Source organism: Chaetodon auriga, chromosome 14, assembly GCF_051107435.1.
Source record: "Chaetodon auriga isolate fChaAug3 chromosome 14, fChaAug3.hap1, whole genome shotgun sequence".
NCBI lineage: Eukaryota > Metazoa > Chordata > Actinopteri > Chaetodontiformes > Chaetodontidae > Chaetodon > Chaetodon auriga.
This window is the reverse complement of record NC_135087.1, coordinates 1057455-1078556: the sequence shown is the minus strand read 5'-3', so window position 1 is coordinate 1078556 and position 21102 is coordinate 1057455. Positions and strand designations below refer to the sequence as shown.

At 46.3% G+C, this 21102-nt stretch overlaps 1 protein-coding gene across 1 annotated transcript in view; it reads left to right on the top strand.

Annotated features, from left to right (window-relative positions):
- The window catches only part of prkd1 (protein kinase D1), a 37607-nt gene extending 17765 nt beyond the window's left edge, over positions 1 to 19842 (top strand). The window contains exons 3-21 of the mRNA XM_076748044.1: positions 408 to 539; positions 648 to 817; positions 1287 to 1310; positions 1877 to 2087; positions 2556 to 2633; positions 2780 to 2981; positions 3071 to 3194; positions 3718 to 3795; positions 4129 to 4296; positions 4458 to 4569; positions 6192 to 6244; positions 8116 to 8188; positions 8729 to 8835; positions 9547 to 9708; positions 10194 to 10292; positions 12879 to 13039; positions 13294 to 13400; positions 15132 to 15217; positions 15337 to 19842. Of these exons, the coding sequence (XP_076604159.1) occupies positions 408 to 539; positions 648 to 817; positions 1287 to 1310; positions 1877 to 2087; positions 2556 to 2633; positions 2780 to 2981; positions 3071 to 3194; positions 3718 to 3795; positions 4129 to 4296; positions 4458 to 4569; positions 6192 to 6244; positions 8116 to 8188; positions 8729 to 8835; positions 9547 to 9708; positions 10194 to 10292; positions 12879 to 13039; positions 13294 to 13400; positions 15132 to 15217; positions 15337 to 15567 (2378 nt within the window). The 3' untranslated portion in view covers positions 15568 to 19842. The remainder of the gene's footprint in view (positions 1 to 407; positions 540 to 647; positions 818 to 1286; positions 1311 to 1876; positions 2088 to 2555; positions 2634 to 2779; positions 2982 to 3070; positions 3195 to 3717; positions 3796 to 4128; positions 4297 to 4457; positions 4570 to 6191; positions 6245 to 8115; positions 8189 to 8728; positions 8836 to 9546; positions 9709 to 10193; positions 10293 to 12878; positions 13040 to 13293; positions 13401 to 15131; positions 15218 to 15336) is intronic.
- Positions 19843 to 21102: the final 1260 nt, after the last annotated feature.

The window sequence follows — 21102 nt, the reverse complement described above, 5'->3', positions numbered from 1 at the left end:
ATGATTTAAAAAAAGAAAAATGTCTTCAGAATAATCCACCACAGAGTCTGGGACTGGTTTGTCAGCTCGTTGTCAAAGTGTGGAAAACTACACCGTCGTTCTGTTTTCATTTGCTTTTGTTTTCTTTGTAATGTTGCAAAAACCTCGAGGTGAGTAACTGATCACCTTTGATATAATTTATTGATTTCTGTTCATACATGACGTTTCAGCTTGACAACATTTCAAGAGACGCTTCACCTGCTCTCAGAGCTCAGTGTCTCAGTTGACGAGTAAGCACTCAAAGGAGTTTAAGTTTTCATCTGTTTTAAATATCTTCTTAGACTTAGAAAGGCGCATCAGATAAATGACTTCTTGGTCGCCTGGTTGCTGAATTGTCTTGTCCCCTGGTGTCTTTTAACTGTCTGCAGCTTCAGCCACAGTGGAGGACTTCCAGATCCGTCCACATTGTCTGTTTGTCCACTCGTACCGAGCTCCGGCCTTCTGCGACCACTGTGGAGAGATGCTGTGGGGACTCGTACGACAGGGGCTCAAATGTGAAGGTACGAACTTACCGATCATTTTTCTGCTTATGAAGTCCAAAAAAAAGACATTTCTGTTCACGGGTGAGACACTGGTCCATAAATGATGTTGTCTGTCCTTCTGTCCAGGCTGTGGCCTGAACTATCACAAGAGATGTGCCTTTAAGATCCCCAATAACTGCAGTGGAGTAAGGAGGCGTCGCTCGTCCAACGTCTCCCTGACTGGGGGGCTGGTGAACATGGGTCGCCCCCTCTCTGCTGAGCCCTCACCCCCCCACTACACAGACGAAGCTTTACTGGTCAGTGGACTGGAGCTCAGGCTCAGTAGATACTGTGCAGATCCAGCTCCTGATGTCTCAGCCACACTAACATCTGTGCCAGTGCACCAAGCGTCAGGCTAGAACGGCACAAGATCAAACACTGAAGCAGCTTTTCAGCGTCTGTGGATAGCAGGTTTTTTATTAGCGCTATAAAGCTAATTAACGTTAGCCTGACAGAAGCAAAAATCAAAAAAGTTCTTAATTATGCACTTAATGATGTATTTGTTGGTGGTGATGATTAATCTGTCATGCTACAAGATGGAGGCTAAAGCTAACAGGTCCACTCAGTGGCTGCTGCTGAACAACCAAACACAATAACATGGTGGGATGTACACGTGTTGTACAAAGTACTTCTGGGTTAGTTGACTGCTCTAGGTATTAATTAAGCTAGCCACGCTAATGTGAATGACCGACGTTCTTTTTCCTGTCTTTTGTTCTCTCCGTCCAGTCTCCGGTCAGTCCCAGCATGGAGGTAAGTCCACCACTTCTGTCCTCCATGATACCCACTGACGGACTGTATCTCTGATCCCTGCATTAAAGCTTGAGTTGCATTAATGCTGTGGATTATTTCACACATGGGATTTCTAATCAGATCTTTATTTCCTCCATCATAGCTCAGTTTTAGTTCACTGTGTTGCCCACTGGTCTGTTCAGTAATTATAGTTTTACCCATGAATCTATCGGAGGCTTGATTCAAAGTCGTTTCTGAACTAAAGAAATAAGAAAGATATTTTTTGTTGTAGTGATTTGAGATTTTGGTTTAAGGACCATTTTGGGTTTAAAGGCTGGAAATAGTTTAATTTTTCTTCAGTTCCTCTGAGAACAATTTTACCACCTGACATGTAATCACGGTGGAAAATGAATGTCGGCCTGCAGCTGATTGTTTACCTGCCATTTCCTCAGGTAATCAAGCATCACCTGGAACCTATTCTGAGCTGTGATAATTCAAGTGTCTTGTAAATGAATCTACTCCAGTAAATCTGCTCTTTTGGTTGAATTCGTCCAATGATGTCACGACTGCTCCACCTCTCCTCGCAGCAGAAGAATCAGTTGGACTACTTCCCAGGCAGAGAGCGGCGCTCCAGCTCCCAGTCGTACATCGGCCGTCCCATCGAACTGGACAAGATCTTACTGTCGAAGGTTAAAGTCCCTCACACCTTCCTGATCCACTCGTACACCCGACCCACCGTCTGCCAGCACTGCAAGAAGCTGCTGAAAGGCCTCTTCAGGCAGGGGCTGCAGTGCAAAGGTGAGATCTTCTTCTCAAAGGGCAAACTACACTCCAGCTCTGCTACCATCAATTTTATGGAGGTCGAGCTGGTAGATGTTAAATTATTTCACTCTTTCTGGTTCAGAAAGTCACTTTAATGACAAAGTTGGTTGAAGCTCAGAGATATCTTTCACATTAGAGGATGCTGGTCGAGCTGGTGGACGGGAGCTGATGTTCATGGAGGAGAACCGTTCAGACGTGGTTCTCCATCCTTTCACTTTACTTGTTTGCTGATTTTGTAAAACACATTGTGACATTAGTTTGTCACCAGCGGAGGTGCCATGAACGAATGAAACACAGTCAGACTGTCCTTCAGCGGATTTACTGGCACGCTGAAACAGAATCTGACTGTGAATGAATGTGTGCTTCCTCGCCTTCGGATGAACGACCTTCACGGTCGAAACGCTGTGACCTGATGGCTGCTCTCCCTCCTCCTTTCTCCCTCAGACTGTAGATTTAACTGTCATAAACGATGTGCTCCCAAAGTGCCAAACAACTGCCTGGGAGAAGTTTCCAAAAATGGAGGTAAGTTTCCACACACGAGCCGCACACACACGTCTGATTGTCCGTCCGCTGCACACATGAAGACCCTCGTTGACTTCACTCAAACATTCATCCAAACATTCAGCCGAAGCCTCGTCCTGACTTCTGTCCGTCCCTTTGAACTGTAGAGCTCCTGAGCCCGGGGGCAGAGTCAGACGTCGTCATGGTGGAGGGTTGCCTCGATGACCATGATGTCGACAGAGGTGGCGGCCTATTGGACGACATGGATGAAGCGCTGACATCAGAGGGGGGTCTCCTGCTGGAGGCGGGGCCCAGCGACCTGTGCGACCTCCACGACCCCGACCTGGACGAGTCCAACCGGGCCATCAGGTACAGAAATACACAAACACACACACACACACACACACACACACACAAGAACACGGGTGATAGGTTGTGCTTTGTCCCGCCCCCTGCAGCCCGTCCACCAGTAACAACATCCCTCTGATGCGAGTTGTTCAGTCCGTCAAACACACCAAGAGGAAGAGCAGCAACGTGATGAAGGAGGGCTGGATGGTCCACTACACCAGCAAGGACACCCTGGTACTCCACCTGTCTGTCTGCTGCTCCGCCTGTCTGTCTGCTGCTCCGCCTGTCTGTCTGCTGCTCCGCCTGTCTGTCTGCTGCTCCACCTGTCTGTCTGTCTGTCTACCTCAAACACTTTAATTAAAAATGAATTTCAGGTTGTTTTTAGTTTTCTTTCATCTGTGAAACAGGATGAGAAAAGTTTTGTCAGGTGGTTTTTTGTTTGTTTGCTTGTCAGGATCAGTTTTTGGTTGTTTGTTGTTGTAACACTCATTTCGGCCACATGATTCTTTCTTCTTCTTTTATTTTGACTTCCTAAAAACGTTTCCTGCTGGTTGTCGTTTTGTGTTGCTGCAGATCGTTTTGACAGAACTGAGACACACATTCATGAGTTTTTCTCAACAAACGAGTCGTAAAATACATTTTTATGTGCGAGGAGGAGGTGCTGCTGCTGCTCCCCTTCCTCTCTCCTGCTGTCTCATCTGACTTCTCATGTCTTCTCCTCCTCCTCTTCTTCCTCCTCTCCATCTCTGCACTTCAGAGGAAGAGACATTACTGGCGGCTGGACAGTAAATGCATCACGCTGTTTCAGAACGACACAGGAAGTAAATACTATAAGGTAAGACGGAGGAGGTTTTGCTCTTGTCTAACATTGTCGTCTTTGTTGGGTGAGGCCTCCTCTTAAGTTCAGACTGTTGTTGAACTCTGAGCAGATCTCTCATCCTCAGAGAGTCTGTCCTCAAACCGATGTCAACGTTTTGACATGATGTCTGTCAATCATAGCAGACAGACATCAGAGAGACAACTGTCCATTTTCTGGTCTGGGAGACAATAATTGATCAGCATTGTTATTTGTTTCCAGGAATCCTTTTGTTTGTGAGTACAATGCTCGACCTTTCCTGAGAGAGTACTGGTATTTGCTCTTCATCGTCCGTCGCTCTTGTCCCGGCAGGAGATCCCTCTGTCAGAGATCTTGTCTCTGGAGCCGGCTCAGACTTTCTCTCTGCTTCCTGATGGAGCCAATCCTCACTGCTTTGAGATCGCCACGGCGTCGCTGGTTTACTACATCGGAGAGAACCTGCACCGAGCTGAACCATCTGTGACGGGCAGCAGCATTCTGGTGAATAACATGATGCTGCGTTCAAAGACAGATCAGTTCAGGATGTTAACCAACCTGCACAGCATCCTCGTCTCTGGACCACATCCAGAGAGTCCAGCTCTGAGACGACCCACCGAACACATGCAGAGTTAATCACTGATGACTGGTTTCACTGGTTTCAGGTCAGCGGGGTCGGCCAGGATGTGGCTCGGATGTGGGAGATGGCCATCCAGCACGCTCTGATGCCGGCCGTGTCTACGGGAATATCCCACAGCTCTCACCACAGCGGACACAGTAAGACACCAGCAGCTCACCACAGCGGAACACCTGTCGATATTAATGGTGCTGTTTGTCTCTATGATTCATTGTTATCAATCATACAGATTATATTCATATTTTAAAAGGATTTCTCTGGTCTTTGGAGAAAGAGTATTTAATTCCATTCTATGAGCTCATTAATCATAAAAGGTCACAGCGAATTCAATCAATTTTAGGTTAAATTTAATGGAACATCGTATACAAACACAACATTTACTCAGTCTGCCTTGACCTGTTTTCTTGATCCCGCTTCACTTTGACAGCTTGTGAAAACGAGTCGGGGTCTGAAGCTAAACCCCAAACTAGTTTCAGTCCTACCTCTCAAGTCAGAGCTTCATTGTCTCAATTAAAACCTTCTCACTGCAGTCAAAGTAGTCCATATACCTACGGAGTGCCACAAGGCTTTATTCTGGATCCACTACTTTTCAGTCTGCATGGTTGATGAGGGGTCACATTAGTGAGCACAACCTTCATTTTAATCGCTATGCAGACGACACCCCGGTCTATACAGCTGTTGATCCTGATGGCATGCGCTCCCTTTCCTGCCTCGAACTGCATCTGCAGTCTGGACATGTTTGTGTAGCTCTATCATTTTATTCTTTACAGTTTGAAGCCTCACACAGGCTCATGGTGGTACTCAGGTGTGTGAACCTGTAGGGCCTCCACCTACCTGTCAACCTGGTCTCTGTGTGCCCATTTACAACACAGACCTTTACATGTGTCTCCAGAAAATTACATTTTCAGCCTCAGTCGCAGCTCAGGCTGAACTCACATGAAGATCTCGAAGTTTTAAAGCATACCAAATTCATCAGGGTGAATTTTGGGCAAATGTGTGTTAAATAATGCAAAAGACATCTAAAATATTCACATTTGATCAAGCAGTGCTGCCATAAAAGTCAAGGAAACGCCATAAACGTCAGTGGAGAGCTGGAACAACGTGACACACAATAGACTGTCAGACGTTTAGCGTTCTTCCAGCCTCTGAGCCCCATCGAGGTGAAAGTGGGTGTCAAGAGGTTACTTCACCTTCATGGCAGCCGTCACTACGGCAGAGGATCTACCTGGAAGGAGACGGAAATGTCATTCTAACATTATTCCGCCTGTGAAAGCACAAACTTCCAGCTCAGGTATTAACGCTCAGGCTGCTGCTGAATACTCCTGCAGACTCTCAGCGCCGTCGACGCCCACATGAAACCCATCAGAGATATTTCAGACCTCTGCTGACGTCAAACTGATCATGACTAACACTCCACTGTGGTCCCAGTGCCTTCTCTGACTCTGTGTGTTCACCTGTGGGGAGCGCACACTGAAATAACACAGCGTCTCCACCGCCAGAAGGCTTCACATTTCTAACATTTATTATGAGACGCACAGTAAATACACCGCTCACACAGAGTAAATATACAGCTTCAGACGCTTTAACAGAAGCTCTGGGACCAGGATTGTCACCCAAAACTGGTTTTTAAAGGTCACTTTAATTAATCTGCACAATTCTCTGCTCTGAAATAAGAGTGTGTCACGCGTTGGAGCTGATATCATTGATCGTGTGAGTTTCTTTAACGGTTTGAACTCCGATCATGTTTGTGTCTCATCAACAGAGGAGATTTCCATCAGCATCTCTGTCTCCAACTGCCAGATTCAGGAGAACGTGGTGAGAAAACACACACGCACACACACACACACGCACACACGCACACACACGCACACACACACAGTGGGTGTGTATTTGCAGGTATAACCATTTCTGCCATCTGCCGTCTCTCTCCAGCACGGGGATTTACATACTCACCTAAAAATATACAGTGATATTTATTGGAGGTGGAGGAAGTATTCATATCCTTTCCTTAAAAGGTATTAATACCACAGTATAAAAATACGCTGGTACAAGTAAAAGTCCTTCAGTAAAAAGTATGGAAATATAATCAGGAAAATAGAAACTAATGATTCTTTTCATTCTGGATCAATCAGCTGATCATTTCCCTCCATCGATCGATCGATCAATTGGTTTGGAAACATTGTGAAAATAGTGAGAAATGTGGTCACAATGAGCCCAAAGTGACACCTTCACCATGTTTGTTTGGTCCAAACAGTCCAAAGCTCCACATGATTCCAAACACATTCAGATCATTGAGATCATTGAGAGGAAAAGCAGCAAATCAAACACGTGAGAAGATCAAACATCAATGATTCCACAGCAGAGATCAATAAACCATTAAAACAACAGACGATGGATCATTTCCTGTCAATGACTGATGACTCCATCAGGACAAACTCCAGTGAGGAAAGAAATGTTCAGATTTATTTAAATTTATTTAAATGAACTGTTTAAATAAACGTTGCAGCACTCGAGTATAAAGTGCAAAAACTCCATCACTTCAATAAAAATGTACTTAAAGTATCCAAAGTGAAAGCATTGATCGTGGCTGCTGGTGTCATGTGTTTGGATCATTATCATTGATTTATTGACATGTAGGTGGTACGTTACATTTAACTGCTTCTGGTGGTTTAATCTGTGACAGGATCATATTTAGAAACTGATCAGATGTCAGTTTGAGTGTTACTACCATCTAAAGCTCTTGTACTGCAGTATCTGACTCTGGGCTGCAGTGTTAGGAAAATATCACAGGACTCGTTTGATGGTTGGAAGGTTTCAGGAAGTGAAGCGGCTTTCTGTGGACTCTGAGGTGGTGGTGGAGGATGAGCGTCACAGATGCAGGACCTTCATGTCGTGCTGTCGTTGAGGGTTAAACACAGTTTGTCCTCCAGCCGAGAGGCTCGGCCGATACGCCTCAAACACTCTGCAAACTCAGCTCATGCAAATGTGAGAACATGGAGTCCCATTTCCACCTCACCGTCTCCAAGGTGAGCACGTCTTCGAGCACCTCAAATGGAGATTACTGTGATTACTCACTCAGCCAAACGGTTTCCATGGTGACGGATGGTAATTAGGCGGCGGGCGCGGGGAGGAAGGTTTATAATATTGTATTTCTGTCCTCTTTGCTCGAGGTGTGATATTAGGCTGTCAGCTAACAGGGGAGAGAAGGGAGACGTGATTGCAGACAAGGAGAAAATATTTAGCAGTTTTGGTGTCAAAGCTGTGGCAGATCACTGACGCTGAGGAGGTACACTGAAGGAGGCGCACAGCAGGCTCTCCTGCACAAAAGTCCACCCGCTGACGGGCGGATGCAGCTCCGTCAGCGGCCTCTCCGTCCTCCATCAGAGGAAGCTGACAGGCTGAAAGGTGCGGCGGTCAGAACCTGAGCTTCAGGTGTGTTTCCGGCGTCGCTTTAAAGGCAGTTCTTTGGTTTGAAGTGGCCTCGATCACATGAAGCCTGCGTCACAGTTTCCACCTGGTAGACCTGCTCGCTGCTCCCTCTGAATGACCTCCGCTCCCCAAACGCTCATCGGGCCTCCGGCTCCGACTCTTTGTCCAACTTCAGATTGTTTCAACATTTGAGGAAATTGTTTTCTCTCTGAGAGTGAATGAGAGGGTGAATCTTACGTTCCTGTCCTGTTTCTCAGGATATCAACTCCGTGTATCAGATCTTCCCAGACGAGGTTCTCGGTTCAGGACAGTTTGGCATCGTCTACGGAGGTAAAACACACCTGTGATTCATTTGAACCTGCAATGACAGATTTTTTTTTTGCTCACCTCCTGGAAGCCAAGTGAGATTTTAACAATGAACTGAAAGCATTTTGAGAAAAAGTCACAAATATTTGGAGAAGAAAGCAACATTTTCAGAATAAAGGCGTAATATGAATAAATAGTTTGATGTTCTCAGATAATCCAAGTTCATTCAGCTGAAGCCCAGAAAGGAACTCTTCATCCTTCAGTTCATTACAAACACTCAGCGTCAGCGCATGTGGAGATACGAGGTTTTCACTGGACAGGAAGGGCAGGAAAAACTGTAATCTGAAAAGTAATTAGTAACTAAAGCTGTCAGACAAATGTAATGAAGTAAAAAGTGCAACATTTCAGCGACAGGATAAAGCTGCATCAAATGGAAATACTCAAGTACAAGTACCTTGAATTTGTACTTCATTACAGTACTTGAGTAAATGTACTCAGTTTCACTCCAGCACTGGTAACAGCTGAGTGTGTGCGTGATGTTGATGTTTGTGTGTGTTCATGCAGGTAAACACAGGAAGTCCGGCCGCGACGTCGCCATCAAGATCATCGACAAACTCCGTTTCCCGACCAAACAGGAGAGTCAGCTACGCAACGAGGTGGCCATCCTGCAGGTACACACACACATACACACACACACACACACACACACACACACACACACACACACACACACACACACACGCACACAGCCGTGCTGCTCAGGAGCCCGTTGGTAGTGAGTCAGACTTCCTGTCGTGAACGACTTAATTAACGTGGCAGCACTGTAGGGGTGTGACATCCTGTGATACTCCAGCGCTGCTCAACCTGCAGAAGCTGCTGCTGCAACACACACCTGCACATCAGACGCTGCGCACTTCGCCTCATGCCCCCTCGGCTCGGCACGGCTCGGCTCGGCACGGGTCGGCTCGGCTCGGCTCGGCACGGGTCGGCTCGGCTCGGCTCCCGTCTCGTGTCTGCAGGCTCTCATTTGCTGCAGTATCAGTGCTTTTAACAGACGTGTGATGTACAAGCTTGAAGTATTTGTACTTCATATGAATATTTCAATTTTCTGATACTCTATACTTCTACTCCACTACATCTCAGAGGAAAATATTTTATTTTTTACTCGTACTTAAGTACATTTTGCTGGTTATACTGACGTACTTTTACTGAAGGAAGATTTTGAGCACAAAACATCGAACAGCTGAAAAAGTCAGAGAAAAACGTAATAATTTCTAAATAAATGACATTTCTAAAATCACCCAATCCAAATCCGACCGTCCTGAAGCTTCACACCGACAGCAGCCTGCAGCCCTTCAGGCCGTTTCTCCTCCTCCCTCCAGAGCTTGCACCACCCGGGCGTCGTCAACCTGGACTGCATGTTCGAGACGCCGGAGAGAGTGTTTGTGGTCATGGAGAAGCTCCACGGAGACATGCTGGAGATGATCCTGTCCAGTGAGAAAGGACGGCTGCCGGAGAGGATCACCAAGTTCCTGGTTACCCAGGTCAACACGCACACACATGCACACACACGCACGCACACACACGCACACATACACACACACACACACACACACACGTCTTTGTTGTCTCAGCTGCATGTAAGTCAGGGTCGCTCCTCCTCCCGTCCACGAGGGGGCGCTGATGCAGCTGAAGCTGTTAACCAACAGAAACACCAGAAGAAGAGTTTAGCTAGCCTTAGCTAACTAAATGGATAAACTGTCTCGATGAACCACGAGCTGTAACTCGGTCGAGCAGATCGTTCGGGGCTTGAACTGATCAGGGATCAGATGAACAGCAGCTCTGAACTCCCACTGAGTTCCTGATCACGTTCCTGCTCCTCACAGGATGAACCTGCTGATTTTAACCACACTGTGACTCTTCTGGTGAATTCGTATTAAAGGTTTGTTCTGTGTGTGTGTGTGTGTGTGTGTGTGTGGGTGTGTGGGTGTGTGTGTGTGTGTGTGTGTGTTTCTGTGTGTCACATCAGATCCTGGTGGCTTTACGTCACCTGCACTTCAAGAACATCGTCCACTGTGACCTGAAACCTGAAAACGTCCTGCTGGCTTCAGCAGACTCATTTCCACAGGTAGTCAGTGTGTGTGTGTGTGTGTGTGTGTGTGTGTGTGTGTGTGGATTATAATAACTGCCTGTTTTGATTCTCTTTGCTGTGTTTCTTGTATTTCTTGTATGTATATAAGTGATAAAGATTTTTCAAAATGCACAGAAAAAAGAAAAGCTAGAGGAAAGTCTGCAAAGCAAAGGCAGAAGCTCAATAGTTGTTCTGCTGCCGGGCTGATGGGGGAGGGGGATCGGGTGCAGGTGGGGGAGGTCAGATGATGGGAATGGCGGGACGGCAGGGTGACCGCAGGCCGGGCGGCCGTGGGCGGATCTGAAGCAGCAGAGAGTTCGTCCATGGCAGGAAGATGTGAGGCGAGGAATCAGATGACATTTTGACACGAAGTCAAATAAAGGTGCAAAACTATTTTAAATATCAGGATGCATCTCGACAAAACCAGAAAAAATAACCTGAGGAAGCAAACAAAGCGGCGAATGCAGCACAGAAACGTCCGCAGCTTCTCCGGCCGCCGGGCTTCATGATGGCACGAGGTAACAAACATTCTACATCACAGACAAGAGAGAGAGGGAAGAGGTGAAGCAGGAGGAGGCAGAACAGACAAAGACGACAAACAGCCACAGACGGTCCATTAGCTGTCAGCGTAACTATTAGCAGCTTTCTGCAGTCTTCAGCCTCCTCTCCTGAAATAGCTGTTTGTGTCAGACAGGCTAACTGTTCACTCATCAGGCCGGCTGCTGGCCTCAGGATTCCTCTCACTTTACCGCCTGAGCATCGTCTGCAGAGGCTGCTCACTCAGTTTAATGCACCTATCATGGACAGTTTGTCTTTTAACAGTTCAAAGCTAATTTCCACCAGATTTCAGCAGCTGCAGATGTTTAGCCGACGTGCAGCCTTACAGTTAACAAGCAGCCGAGGGGAAGTCCAACATTCTGATGAAACCTCGTTTGCTGTCAGATACAGAGACCAGGTTCAGAGGACCGGGACGGAGACAGATCCTCATCACAAAGCAGAGGAAAACTGCGAGCTAAGGCCTCACGTCCATAAATAATTTTTCTCTGTCAGAGAAGCGCTGGCATGTCCACTGTGCCGCTGATTGACAGCTGACAGCTACAGCTACAGCATCCCAGAAGACATGAAATCACAAAGTCAGAGGAGCCCAGGGAGCCCACAGTGGATGGGACGCGTCAATCAAAGGGAGAGACATGAAAAACAAAAACAATGCTGCTGTTCTGGACGTTTGACCAACGTCCACACTTGAAAACAGGGTCAGTCCTCCCACATTTGAATATGCACCTGAACGCCGAGCGGCGGCCTCGATGATAACAGCATGACCCCGAACAGACGAGAGCAGCAGTCGAGAGTCGGCGCTGAAGAGAACTGATTCATCACAACGGTGCTGCGAAGCGAGCCAACGTATCCCCGATCGCTTCCATCTTCCTCCTGAGTGTGTGTGAATCATCCGGCAAAGATAGCAGCCAGCAGCTCTTCACTGTCAGCAGCTTCAACACTCATCCTCCCTCCTGTGCTTCCACCCAGACGGTCCTGCCGCAGAGCCAACAGGACGATGGGATTCAGACTAATGATCAAGGTGAATTCAGATTTCCCTTCCAGCGGTGTCTCCCCCCGCTGTGTTTGTAATGGGGCGAAAAATATCAAATACCTGCATTTTATTTCTTAACCGAGCGTCAGTAAAGACGATAATCAGGAGCATCTCTTTGTGTCCTGATACGGAGTTTCACTACGGGTGCCCCTGTGGTCCAATCACCAGAGCTGCTGATGATAGGACTCATCAGTCGACGAACCTCCTGCTGTCCATCAAATCATGTGACTTTATTTAGTTTGTCCCCGCGTCACGGGGAGCAGCGCTGGAAAACAACATGGCAGGATACAAAGTTTAAGAATCAGTGTTGGAGCAGCGGGAAACTGCTGGCCGAGCTCCAAAAACCTGAACTCTGCCTGCGGTTGACTGATTTTCAGCCACAGCGTAGGAGAGTTATGCTAACGTAAGCTAGCAGACTGATGTTCGTTTCTGTCTCAAATCTATTTTAACTGATTTCCAAACACCAAACTTCAGCTGCTATTGAGCTAACGTCTGTTATCGGTCTGTCTTCCACAGAGTCAGATGAGCAGTTTCACCCCTGTGTGTCCCGCGGAGGTCCAGGATGTGTTTAGCCTAGCTTAGCACTAAACTGTGAGGAAACAGCTTCCCCAGCGGTGTCAAAAATACAGCACGAAATAACAACAACTAAAATTTGATGAACAAAGTCGCTGTACTGATAAAGACAAAACCATGTGATCATCAGTTACGCTAACATTATGTTGCTAGTTAGCGGTGGGCTAGTCCTGAAGCAGCCGAGTCAGCAGCGAGTTCTTATCTCTGACTGTGTGCAGATGTTTTCACATCAGACGTCAGTGAAGACCCTAAAATATGAATATTTAAGAGCAGTATTTTTCAAAATTGACCAAAAACGGTAATTTGGTCACAGCTGGTGTTCATGGCCTCGTCCTCAGTGACGAGAGGTCTCAAGCAGACATTACAAACAACAACAAAGGTGCAGGTAGAACCAGTTTTATTCAACACACCTCCGTCCTCAGGTGAAGCTGTGTGACTTCGGTTTCGCTCGGATCATCGGCGAGAAGTCGTTCAGACGCTCGGTGGTCGGCACGCCGGCGTATCTGGCGCCCGAGGTCCTGAGGAACAAAGGCTACAACCGCTCTCTGGACATGTGGTCGGTCGGAGTCATCATCTACGTCAGGTGGGAGACTGTGTGTAGGGCCGACATCTTACCTTCGCTGGTTTTTCTGCTGTTTTATTTCAAAGTTCATAAATCTTTGTTGCTGCCTGTTTCCTCTTTTCTTGTCCTCCTTCCTTCTTTCTTTTCAGCGTTCATGGCTGTAGTGAAATCATCAGCATTCTGAAATGATGAACTCTGAAGGTTGAATCAGTCAAACCTGTCGTCATAATTTCTGTGTTTTATAAAAAAACTCGGTGTTTCCTTGTGCTCTGCAGTCTCAGCGGGACGTTCCCTTTCAATGAAGATGAAGATATCAACGATCAGATCCAGAACGCTGCCTTCATGTACCCTCCTCACCCCTGGAAGAAAGTTTCCCAGGAAGGTGTGTAAAACCTCATGAACCCCGATGACACATGAAACCCTGCTGAGACACAAAGAAACAACAGTTTGACTTCAGCGACGCAGATTTCCACTTGTGTTATCAGTGATACTGATCATGTAAACTGGGACTTAGAAGACCAGGTTCCTGTCGTTCGTTTGATCCAAACCCGGGTACGCGAACACACACAGTTCAACCAGGAGATTTTCATTTCTGACTATGGAGGCTGGCTGCAGTGAAACTATGCATCAGCCTTCCTGTACCTACAGATATAAACCCTGTGAGCGTCTCCTGTAAGGCTACGATCAAAGATGGAGGCTTGGATTCCCTTTCTGTGTGACTCGGTGGTTATTTTCCGTCCTCAAACACCACCGGTTTTTATTCCTTGCTGCTGCAGTACGATCGCTCCAACACGTCCTTGAAGTCAGTTTGAAACGATCTCTGCTGCCGCGTGACTCATGTTGTTGTCGTCGTCATCGCCTCTAAATGCGTCCGCCTTGTGTGTGTTGGCTGGAATTGTCCTGTTGACTGCGAGACAGATTTAAATCAGCCTGACTCACTCGCTCCTCGGCCGGATCCCCGAAGCGCTCTTAACCTTCCCTCCACCTCCGACTTCAGCTGTGCTTCAAAATAAACGTTGTAAAAGTCGTTTCTGTCAGCCGCAGGAGGATTAAATGTCAGAGAATAAACTCTCAGTGCGTCAACAAATCTGCATTTTCAAAGATCACTTTAAAAGACGACACTCTAAAGGGCTTCTGTCATAGAAGTCGTTCTTTCCTCTGCCCACGTGCAAACACGAGGAAAGTTTCCTAATGGAGACTCAGTGAAAGTTAGGGCACTTTGAAACTCGTGTCAAACGTCGGATTTGAGTTCACGATCATACAATGAATATTATGCAGCTTCCATCACAAAAAGAGCTGAGGGAGTTTAATCTGAAGGCAGTGAAATACAGTCAAGATGTACCTTTGATTCGTGTGCACGTCAGGTTTTGTGTTCAGGAGCACAAACATCCAGACGAATTAAAGGAAAACCCTGAGAAGTGAGTCACGCAGGTGCTTGCCTTCAGGTGTACAGCTTGATACAGTTATCAGTTAGCATCTGATGCTTCGTTTCATGCTAAAACTGGAGGAAGAAAGAAGATTTTCCTGGAAAAAAAAGACAGAAAGTGGAAGAAAAGAAGAAATGTTCAAACTGTTGCAGAGAGTTGGGGTTAGGCTTAGGGTTAGGGTTGGTTTTGGGGGGTTTGCGTTGGGCTTGTAGATGTTTGGCTCTGAGCTCGTGTTGGGTGGACCGACGCTGCCTCCCTCCTTCAAAAAGAAAAAAAAGCTCATATGAACGTGGGTCATGTGACCTAGAGACAGAGGAATGAGGGAGGGGAGTTCCTGGAATGAGAGCTGGGCCGACAGATTCGGGGGGTATTCATGTGGTGGTCCATTCATGTGCATAATGCCAAGCGATGGAGGCCCCTGTAGACCTGAGGGGCCCCGGGGTCTCAGAGCTGTTCAGACCGCTGACCCCTGAAGAAATGTTAACATCATGTTAGCTTTGCTCATTAGCCCCAGCTGGCCCCTCGTCACAGGGGGGCCCGACCCTACACCCTCCTCCTCCTCCTCCTCCTCCTCCTCCTCCTCGGCCCTCCCTCTGCCGGACCCTCGCTTTACCTCCACATTTACTCACTCCTCACTCCCTCCTTTTCTTGCCTTTCTTTCTCTTCTGTTCTTTCTCTCCTCCCAGCGATTGACCTGATAAACAATCTGCTGCAAGTTAAGATGAGGAAGAGGTACAGTGTGGACAAGACCCTCAGTCACCCCTGGTTACAGGTAAGACATCCATCAGTCAAACAGTTGGCTGAGGAGTGTTTGGGAGGCATTTCAGAATTTATTTAAACCTTAGTTTACAAGAAAAAGACCAAGAGAATGACCTTCGTCTTCTCCACCAGGACTACCAGATGTGGCTGGACCTGAGAAGCCTGGAGTCCCGGATGAACGAGCGCTACATCACGCACGAGAGCGACGACCTGCGCTGGCACCACCACGCCCAGCTCAGCGGCCTCGACTACCCCTCGCACCTCGCCAACGGCCCCCGCAGCGACGGCGGACAGGGGATGGAGCGCTACCAGGAGCAGGAGGAGGAGCTGGAGACCCTCAGCGAGAGGGTCAGTGAACTCTGAGGAGGCGTCCGCTCCGACGTGAGACGAAGACACCACGAACGAAAGCACAGAGTTAACAGAAGAGATGAGACGTTCAAAGACCCGTTCAGTCCACACGGTTAATGAGAGAAAAACAAATTTAGATTTCCTTCAGTGATTCACAGTTTTCCTCGTTTCTGAAGGATTTCTGTTCTTTAAGACGTCAAACAGCCCATTTTCTATGAAAACGCACTGCAGTCACTAAAGGAAGCACAAACTCAGATTTATGAGAAAAATATGTCCGCAGGTTAAATCGAATCTTGTTTTTTCATAATTATTTTAGCCTGTAGTTAACAAACCTTACAGGGCAAAGATATTTGAATTATTTTATCTCTAATTATGACATCCTGGTTTATTAATTGTTCATCTCCCTCTCTCCCACATTTTACTCAAACTTTCTTTCTTCTTACACTTGATGTTATATAGAATATTTTGTCTCTTCATAATCGTTATTATTTTATCCCAAAATAAGGAAATCCTGTTTAAAAAGATCTTTTAATTACATATAGTATTTAATTCTATTACTCTGTGAATTATTTTATCTTATAAATCCATAACTAGTTATTTTGAGGACGTACGCAGATCTCCATATTATGAAAATCCGCCTCATAATCAGAAATTAAAGAGCAGATTGTCTCTTTTCGGGATGCGCTGCAGGTCCATAGTTTGATGGCGTTTTCTCAGAGAGGCTCAGAGCAGCACGTCCTCGTTCAGACAATCAGAAAACTAAAGATGCTTTGACTTACGTCTGGAGAAGCTTCCAGTTTGTGCCTCGTGTGTCATCCTCACTTTTCTACATTCAATACTTTGCGCTGATGATTTTGGTCAAGTTATGGAAATAAGCCACGGCTTTATGAATGAAGTGAGCCACGAGGCAGCGAGGCACCTCATTTCTACATATTCAAACTTATCGAGTGTTTTAAGGCGGCTTTCTGTCACTTTGCTGCAGTGGAATTTTGTTAAGTTTGGCTCTCTTGGCCACCGTACATTTTAGTACACTTTCTTTTAGGTTTGACCTTAGAAATAAATGTTTAAAGGCTTAATCGGTAAAAATGTTAACATATTAATCAAAAGTGAAAAAAATCGACTGTTCCAGCTCTAAACTGGTGAGCACCAAAACCGTCATCAGCGTTCATCCTGACCAAAAGTCTTTTTCGCCTGTAATTTTCAGCATCAGTATTTAAAGTGTGTGTTTCTAAACTTCGGCTCTTCTGAGGACGGCTGAAATGTGCTTCAGTGTTCTGTCGGGGTTTCATTCCAGAAGGAGATATCCAAAATAGTCACGTTACTCACACATAAATCGACTGCACCCCTGAAAGTCCGACAGCTACGATGACGCAGCGCGCTAACCTTTCAGGTACCTTTGTTTTCTGAAAATGGATATGTAGCATTTTGGAATGAAAATCCTCAACCGCTCAAAAGACGGCGCCGCCACATACCAAAAACCGCAAGGCAGACATGTTTTGAAGTATTTTTCTGGTTGTGATTCATCCGCAGTTAGCTAACAGCGACACAAGCGTTCAGACGTCAGCTGGTTTCACTGAAGGCTGTCTGGACCACAGGGAGGCGACAGTAGCACGGCAGGGTTCTGCCAACTGTGGTTTAACAACAAAATGGCCGCCTGTCACTTCGTCTGAAGGCCGTTGAATGTTTTTTTTTTTTTTTTTTCTGATAAAACTGTTAACATCAGATTTACAAAAAAAAAGAGGAAACTCTTGTTTTGAAAAAAATACCATAAAGCATGGAGTTTGACCTGAATGCTATGTAGCTTCTTCTGTAAACGGTATGAATATTGTTAGCTTCTCAGCACATTTACTGTTTGTACAACCCAAATACACGCTGCTCTGACTCTGTATGGGACACGACCGCAAGGCCACGATCACGCTGGAGGGTTTGAGAACGTGCTGCACCTTCATCTGAAAACTTAGCTCAGTTAGCTTTTTGAATGTAATGCATTTTTAAAGTTTAGCTTTACGTTTAACGTCAGCGTAAGCTAATCATGAGGATTTATCCCGGGTGGAGTTCTTAGATGAGATAATCAAACAGTCGATGGATGTCTGGAGAAACTGCTCTCTTTCCTGTCAGTTTCCATTTATGGTGAAGTTAGCTAATGCTAGCTATAGCATGCAAACCTTACAGCATGGTGGCTCAGTGGTTAGCAGTGTGGAATTTGCGTGTTCTTACTATGTTTGAATCAAAAGTCAAACTGAGTCTTCTTGACCATCGACTCTCTCCAACCATCTTACTAAGAGAACGGAGAGCCAGAGAGTCCAAACTGGGGAAGTTATCGTATCAGCTGATGGGCAGAACCAGCTAGCTTCGAGGAACGTGGAAGTCTGGAGCTAGCATGTTGCCTCCTAGCTGCCATGTTAGCATTAATTTGTCAGCGTCAGTAGCTCGACAACTAGCTCCACAAGGTGTCGCTACATTACCGAACTTCCACCGGTTTCACTGGGAAACGCACACAAGCTTTTTATTCCGTGTTTTTTTGTTTGTTTATCACATGACTTTGTTTTGCAAGCTGTTTTGTTTGTGAACGCGGGAACGTTAATCTTGTTATGTTGAAGTCATTAGAGAACCTTCCTTTCAGTGTTTTTTTTTAATTCCCACGCTGAGATCGCAGAACGTGACTACAACCCTTTTTCTGAATGGTTTCATACTTAAGCTTTCACATTCTCACCTCCAGTCTGTTGGGCGGCCGCAGTGATCGCAGCATATTAATTTGAAAGGTTTGGAGTGTATTGGCCTGCGTGGCGCTCAGTGGACGGTCATGGCTCAGAAAAGGCCGCCGTCACGCTCGGCGGGACGTCTGTTTACCGATAAGCAAAGCAGAGGTTTGACCTCCTCCCATACAGAGACGAAGGAGAGCAGCGAGTGTCGGGGTTGTTCTGTTACCGTGATGCTGCCATAGATCTGAAAAATAAGGGCTGTTTCTCCGAAGCCTTCACGGCCTTGTCGTCTTCGTGCCTCTCGCTCGCTGATCGATGCTTCTGACATTTCAGCTTCACCTGGAACAGAATCGTCACCTGTCTCGTATGTTACTCTGTGAAGAGGTGACTGATCAAGCATTCGTTGAAGTACTTGTTTTGTAATTGTGTGTACAAATGGTCCAACAGTGGCGTGTGTGTGTGTGTGTGTGTGTGTGTGTGTGTGTTATCTATCGCAAAGAAAGTGTAGATGAGTGGAAGTATGAGAGCTCTGGGTGCTCATCCATGCAGCTACAGAAGGTGTATATAAGGACCATGAGAAGGACTATTGGAAGAAAAGGTGAGGTGCCTCAGGTGAGGACTCGTTCCCCACAAACAAAACGCAGCACGCCAACTTTGGCAAGTTGAACTCAGGAGTCCAAAATCAGATGTTGTGATACACCTTTTATCCTCTTTATAGTGCAGACTGATGACTTCTTCTACATGTATTCATTCATTTGTATCTAACAGTGGTCCCATGTAAGTAAAAGGAGCCAGATTTACTCAAAGGCAGCGCTGATGTACAACTTTCACTGAATTTGGCTGCAAGAATATTTTGACTCTGAGACTTAAATTTAACGTACAAACGTCAGTAAACGTCTCTCGATGTTTAAACGATATGGAGACGTCACCAGGAAATAATCAAAGAGCTTCTTAGATGAGACTGTCCTGACCAGACGCTGACCAGCAGGTGATCTCACCTGGATCTATCTGCTGAGGTGAGCAGCTGTTAGCAGCTCCTCGTGTCTCTGCTAATGGAGTCACTACACCTGGTCAAAAAAACAGTCCTGCACAATTTAACATGATTTAGCACGATTGGCTGTCAAAGCCAGGCTAACTGCTTCCACCTGCCTTCAGTCTTTGTGCTAAGCTAAGCTAACCGTGTCCTGGCTCCAGCTTTCTTAGCCTGATTTTTCCTACAAATTTCTACGAGTTCTTGAGTAGAATATTTTGATATTTTGGGTACCTCCAGACAAATCATTTAAGGGCCTCACGTCCACCAGCGGCGGATAACAGTCAGGATTTGTTTGTGTGAGGTTGAAGGTTCGAGGACTGTGTGTGTGGGTGTGTGAAGGAAAAGATGAACAGTGTGTTGCAGCTCAGTATTAGCGGAGGACTGGGGGGGCGTGTGTTCACGTTCGGGCTCGGAGCTGTTGAAGTGTGTGTCCATGTGCTGAATGTGGCTTCGCTCCTCTGAACAACCTGCCTGAAGTGCTCACAAAGTGTTTGCAGGAACTTTGAAGATGTATTTTTTCTGGATCATCTTTAAATAAAGATATTTTAAAGTCAACCTGGAGGCGAGTTCATTTTCTTCCAGAATTAAACTCACGAACATGAAGCAGTGTTTAACTTCCACAGCAATAATTAAACGTCATGTGGATCATTGGAGGACGTTTTCTAGAATCAGAGGAGTTCAGACGAACAGCAGCCTGAAGCCTGAAGTTTAGCACGAGCAGCACAGAGGAGATGAACGTGATCTCCGGTCTTCACTTCACTTTCATACACACAGTTTGGCACCATGAGCTCCACCTCCTCTCTGAAAGCAGCGCCTCCTTCACTGGAACTGAAACGTCGTCACTGAAAATCCTCCAGAGCCAGGCTAGCTGCTTTATGCTAAGCTAAGCTAAAAACACCTTCATCCACTCTTCGTTTCTACACTGTCAGTACTTTTGGATGGAGTCCAGTTTTAAGGTACTTGTACTTCATTGCTTCTTTATATTTTTACATTTTGGAAGCAAATATTTTTACTCCGCTGTATTTATGTGTGAGTGTTTGATCCTTTGATGATGTTTTATCACAGAAGAAATGAAGCCTCACCTTCACCAGCTGAACATTCAAGTCATCCACACGTCAGTAATTATTAGAATCAGTAATACAACAGATGTTATTCTGAATGGACCTTTCTGCATAATGAGTACTTTTGGTACGTTAAGTATACTTTGATGCTCGGGACGAGAGTATTTTCACACTGTGGTACTTGTACCTGAGCAGCTCCACGTCAGCGGAGGGTTTGTTCCCGGTGGGAACCTCCTGGTTTCCTCCGGGTTCAGGTTTGACGGTAATGGCCGACGACAGAGAAAAGGCCTCCGGGGGGGACGAGGCGGAAGCGGCTCTTTAGAGAGACAAGTGGACGGGGTCAACGGCGCCGACTGACGGGTTAGACGGCGAGGAATCCCCGCGGCTCGGACGGAGGAGGGAAACCAGGTCCCAGCCTGAACGCCACGTTTCTCTGACTCATGAAAAACTTTATTTAACAGCTACTACTTCACTACAGCTAGTACTACTGTTACCGCCATCAGTACCACTGCTTCACTAATGCTGCTGTACTGGAGGAGTACAGCCAGAGTGCTATAAGTACTACAAGACTGCTTTGACTGCTGCTGCTGATATTGCTGTTAGTACTGCGCTACTGCTTCTGTAACTTCTGCTAATATTATTACTGCAGTTACAAAGCTCAACCTTATACCCACAAGTACTACCACTGCTCTACTACTAGAGTACTACAAGAGCACTGTAAATACTACATGATTTCTTATAGTAGTACTACTGC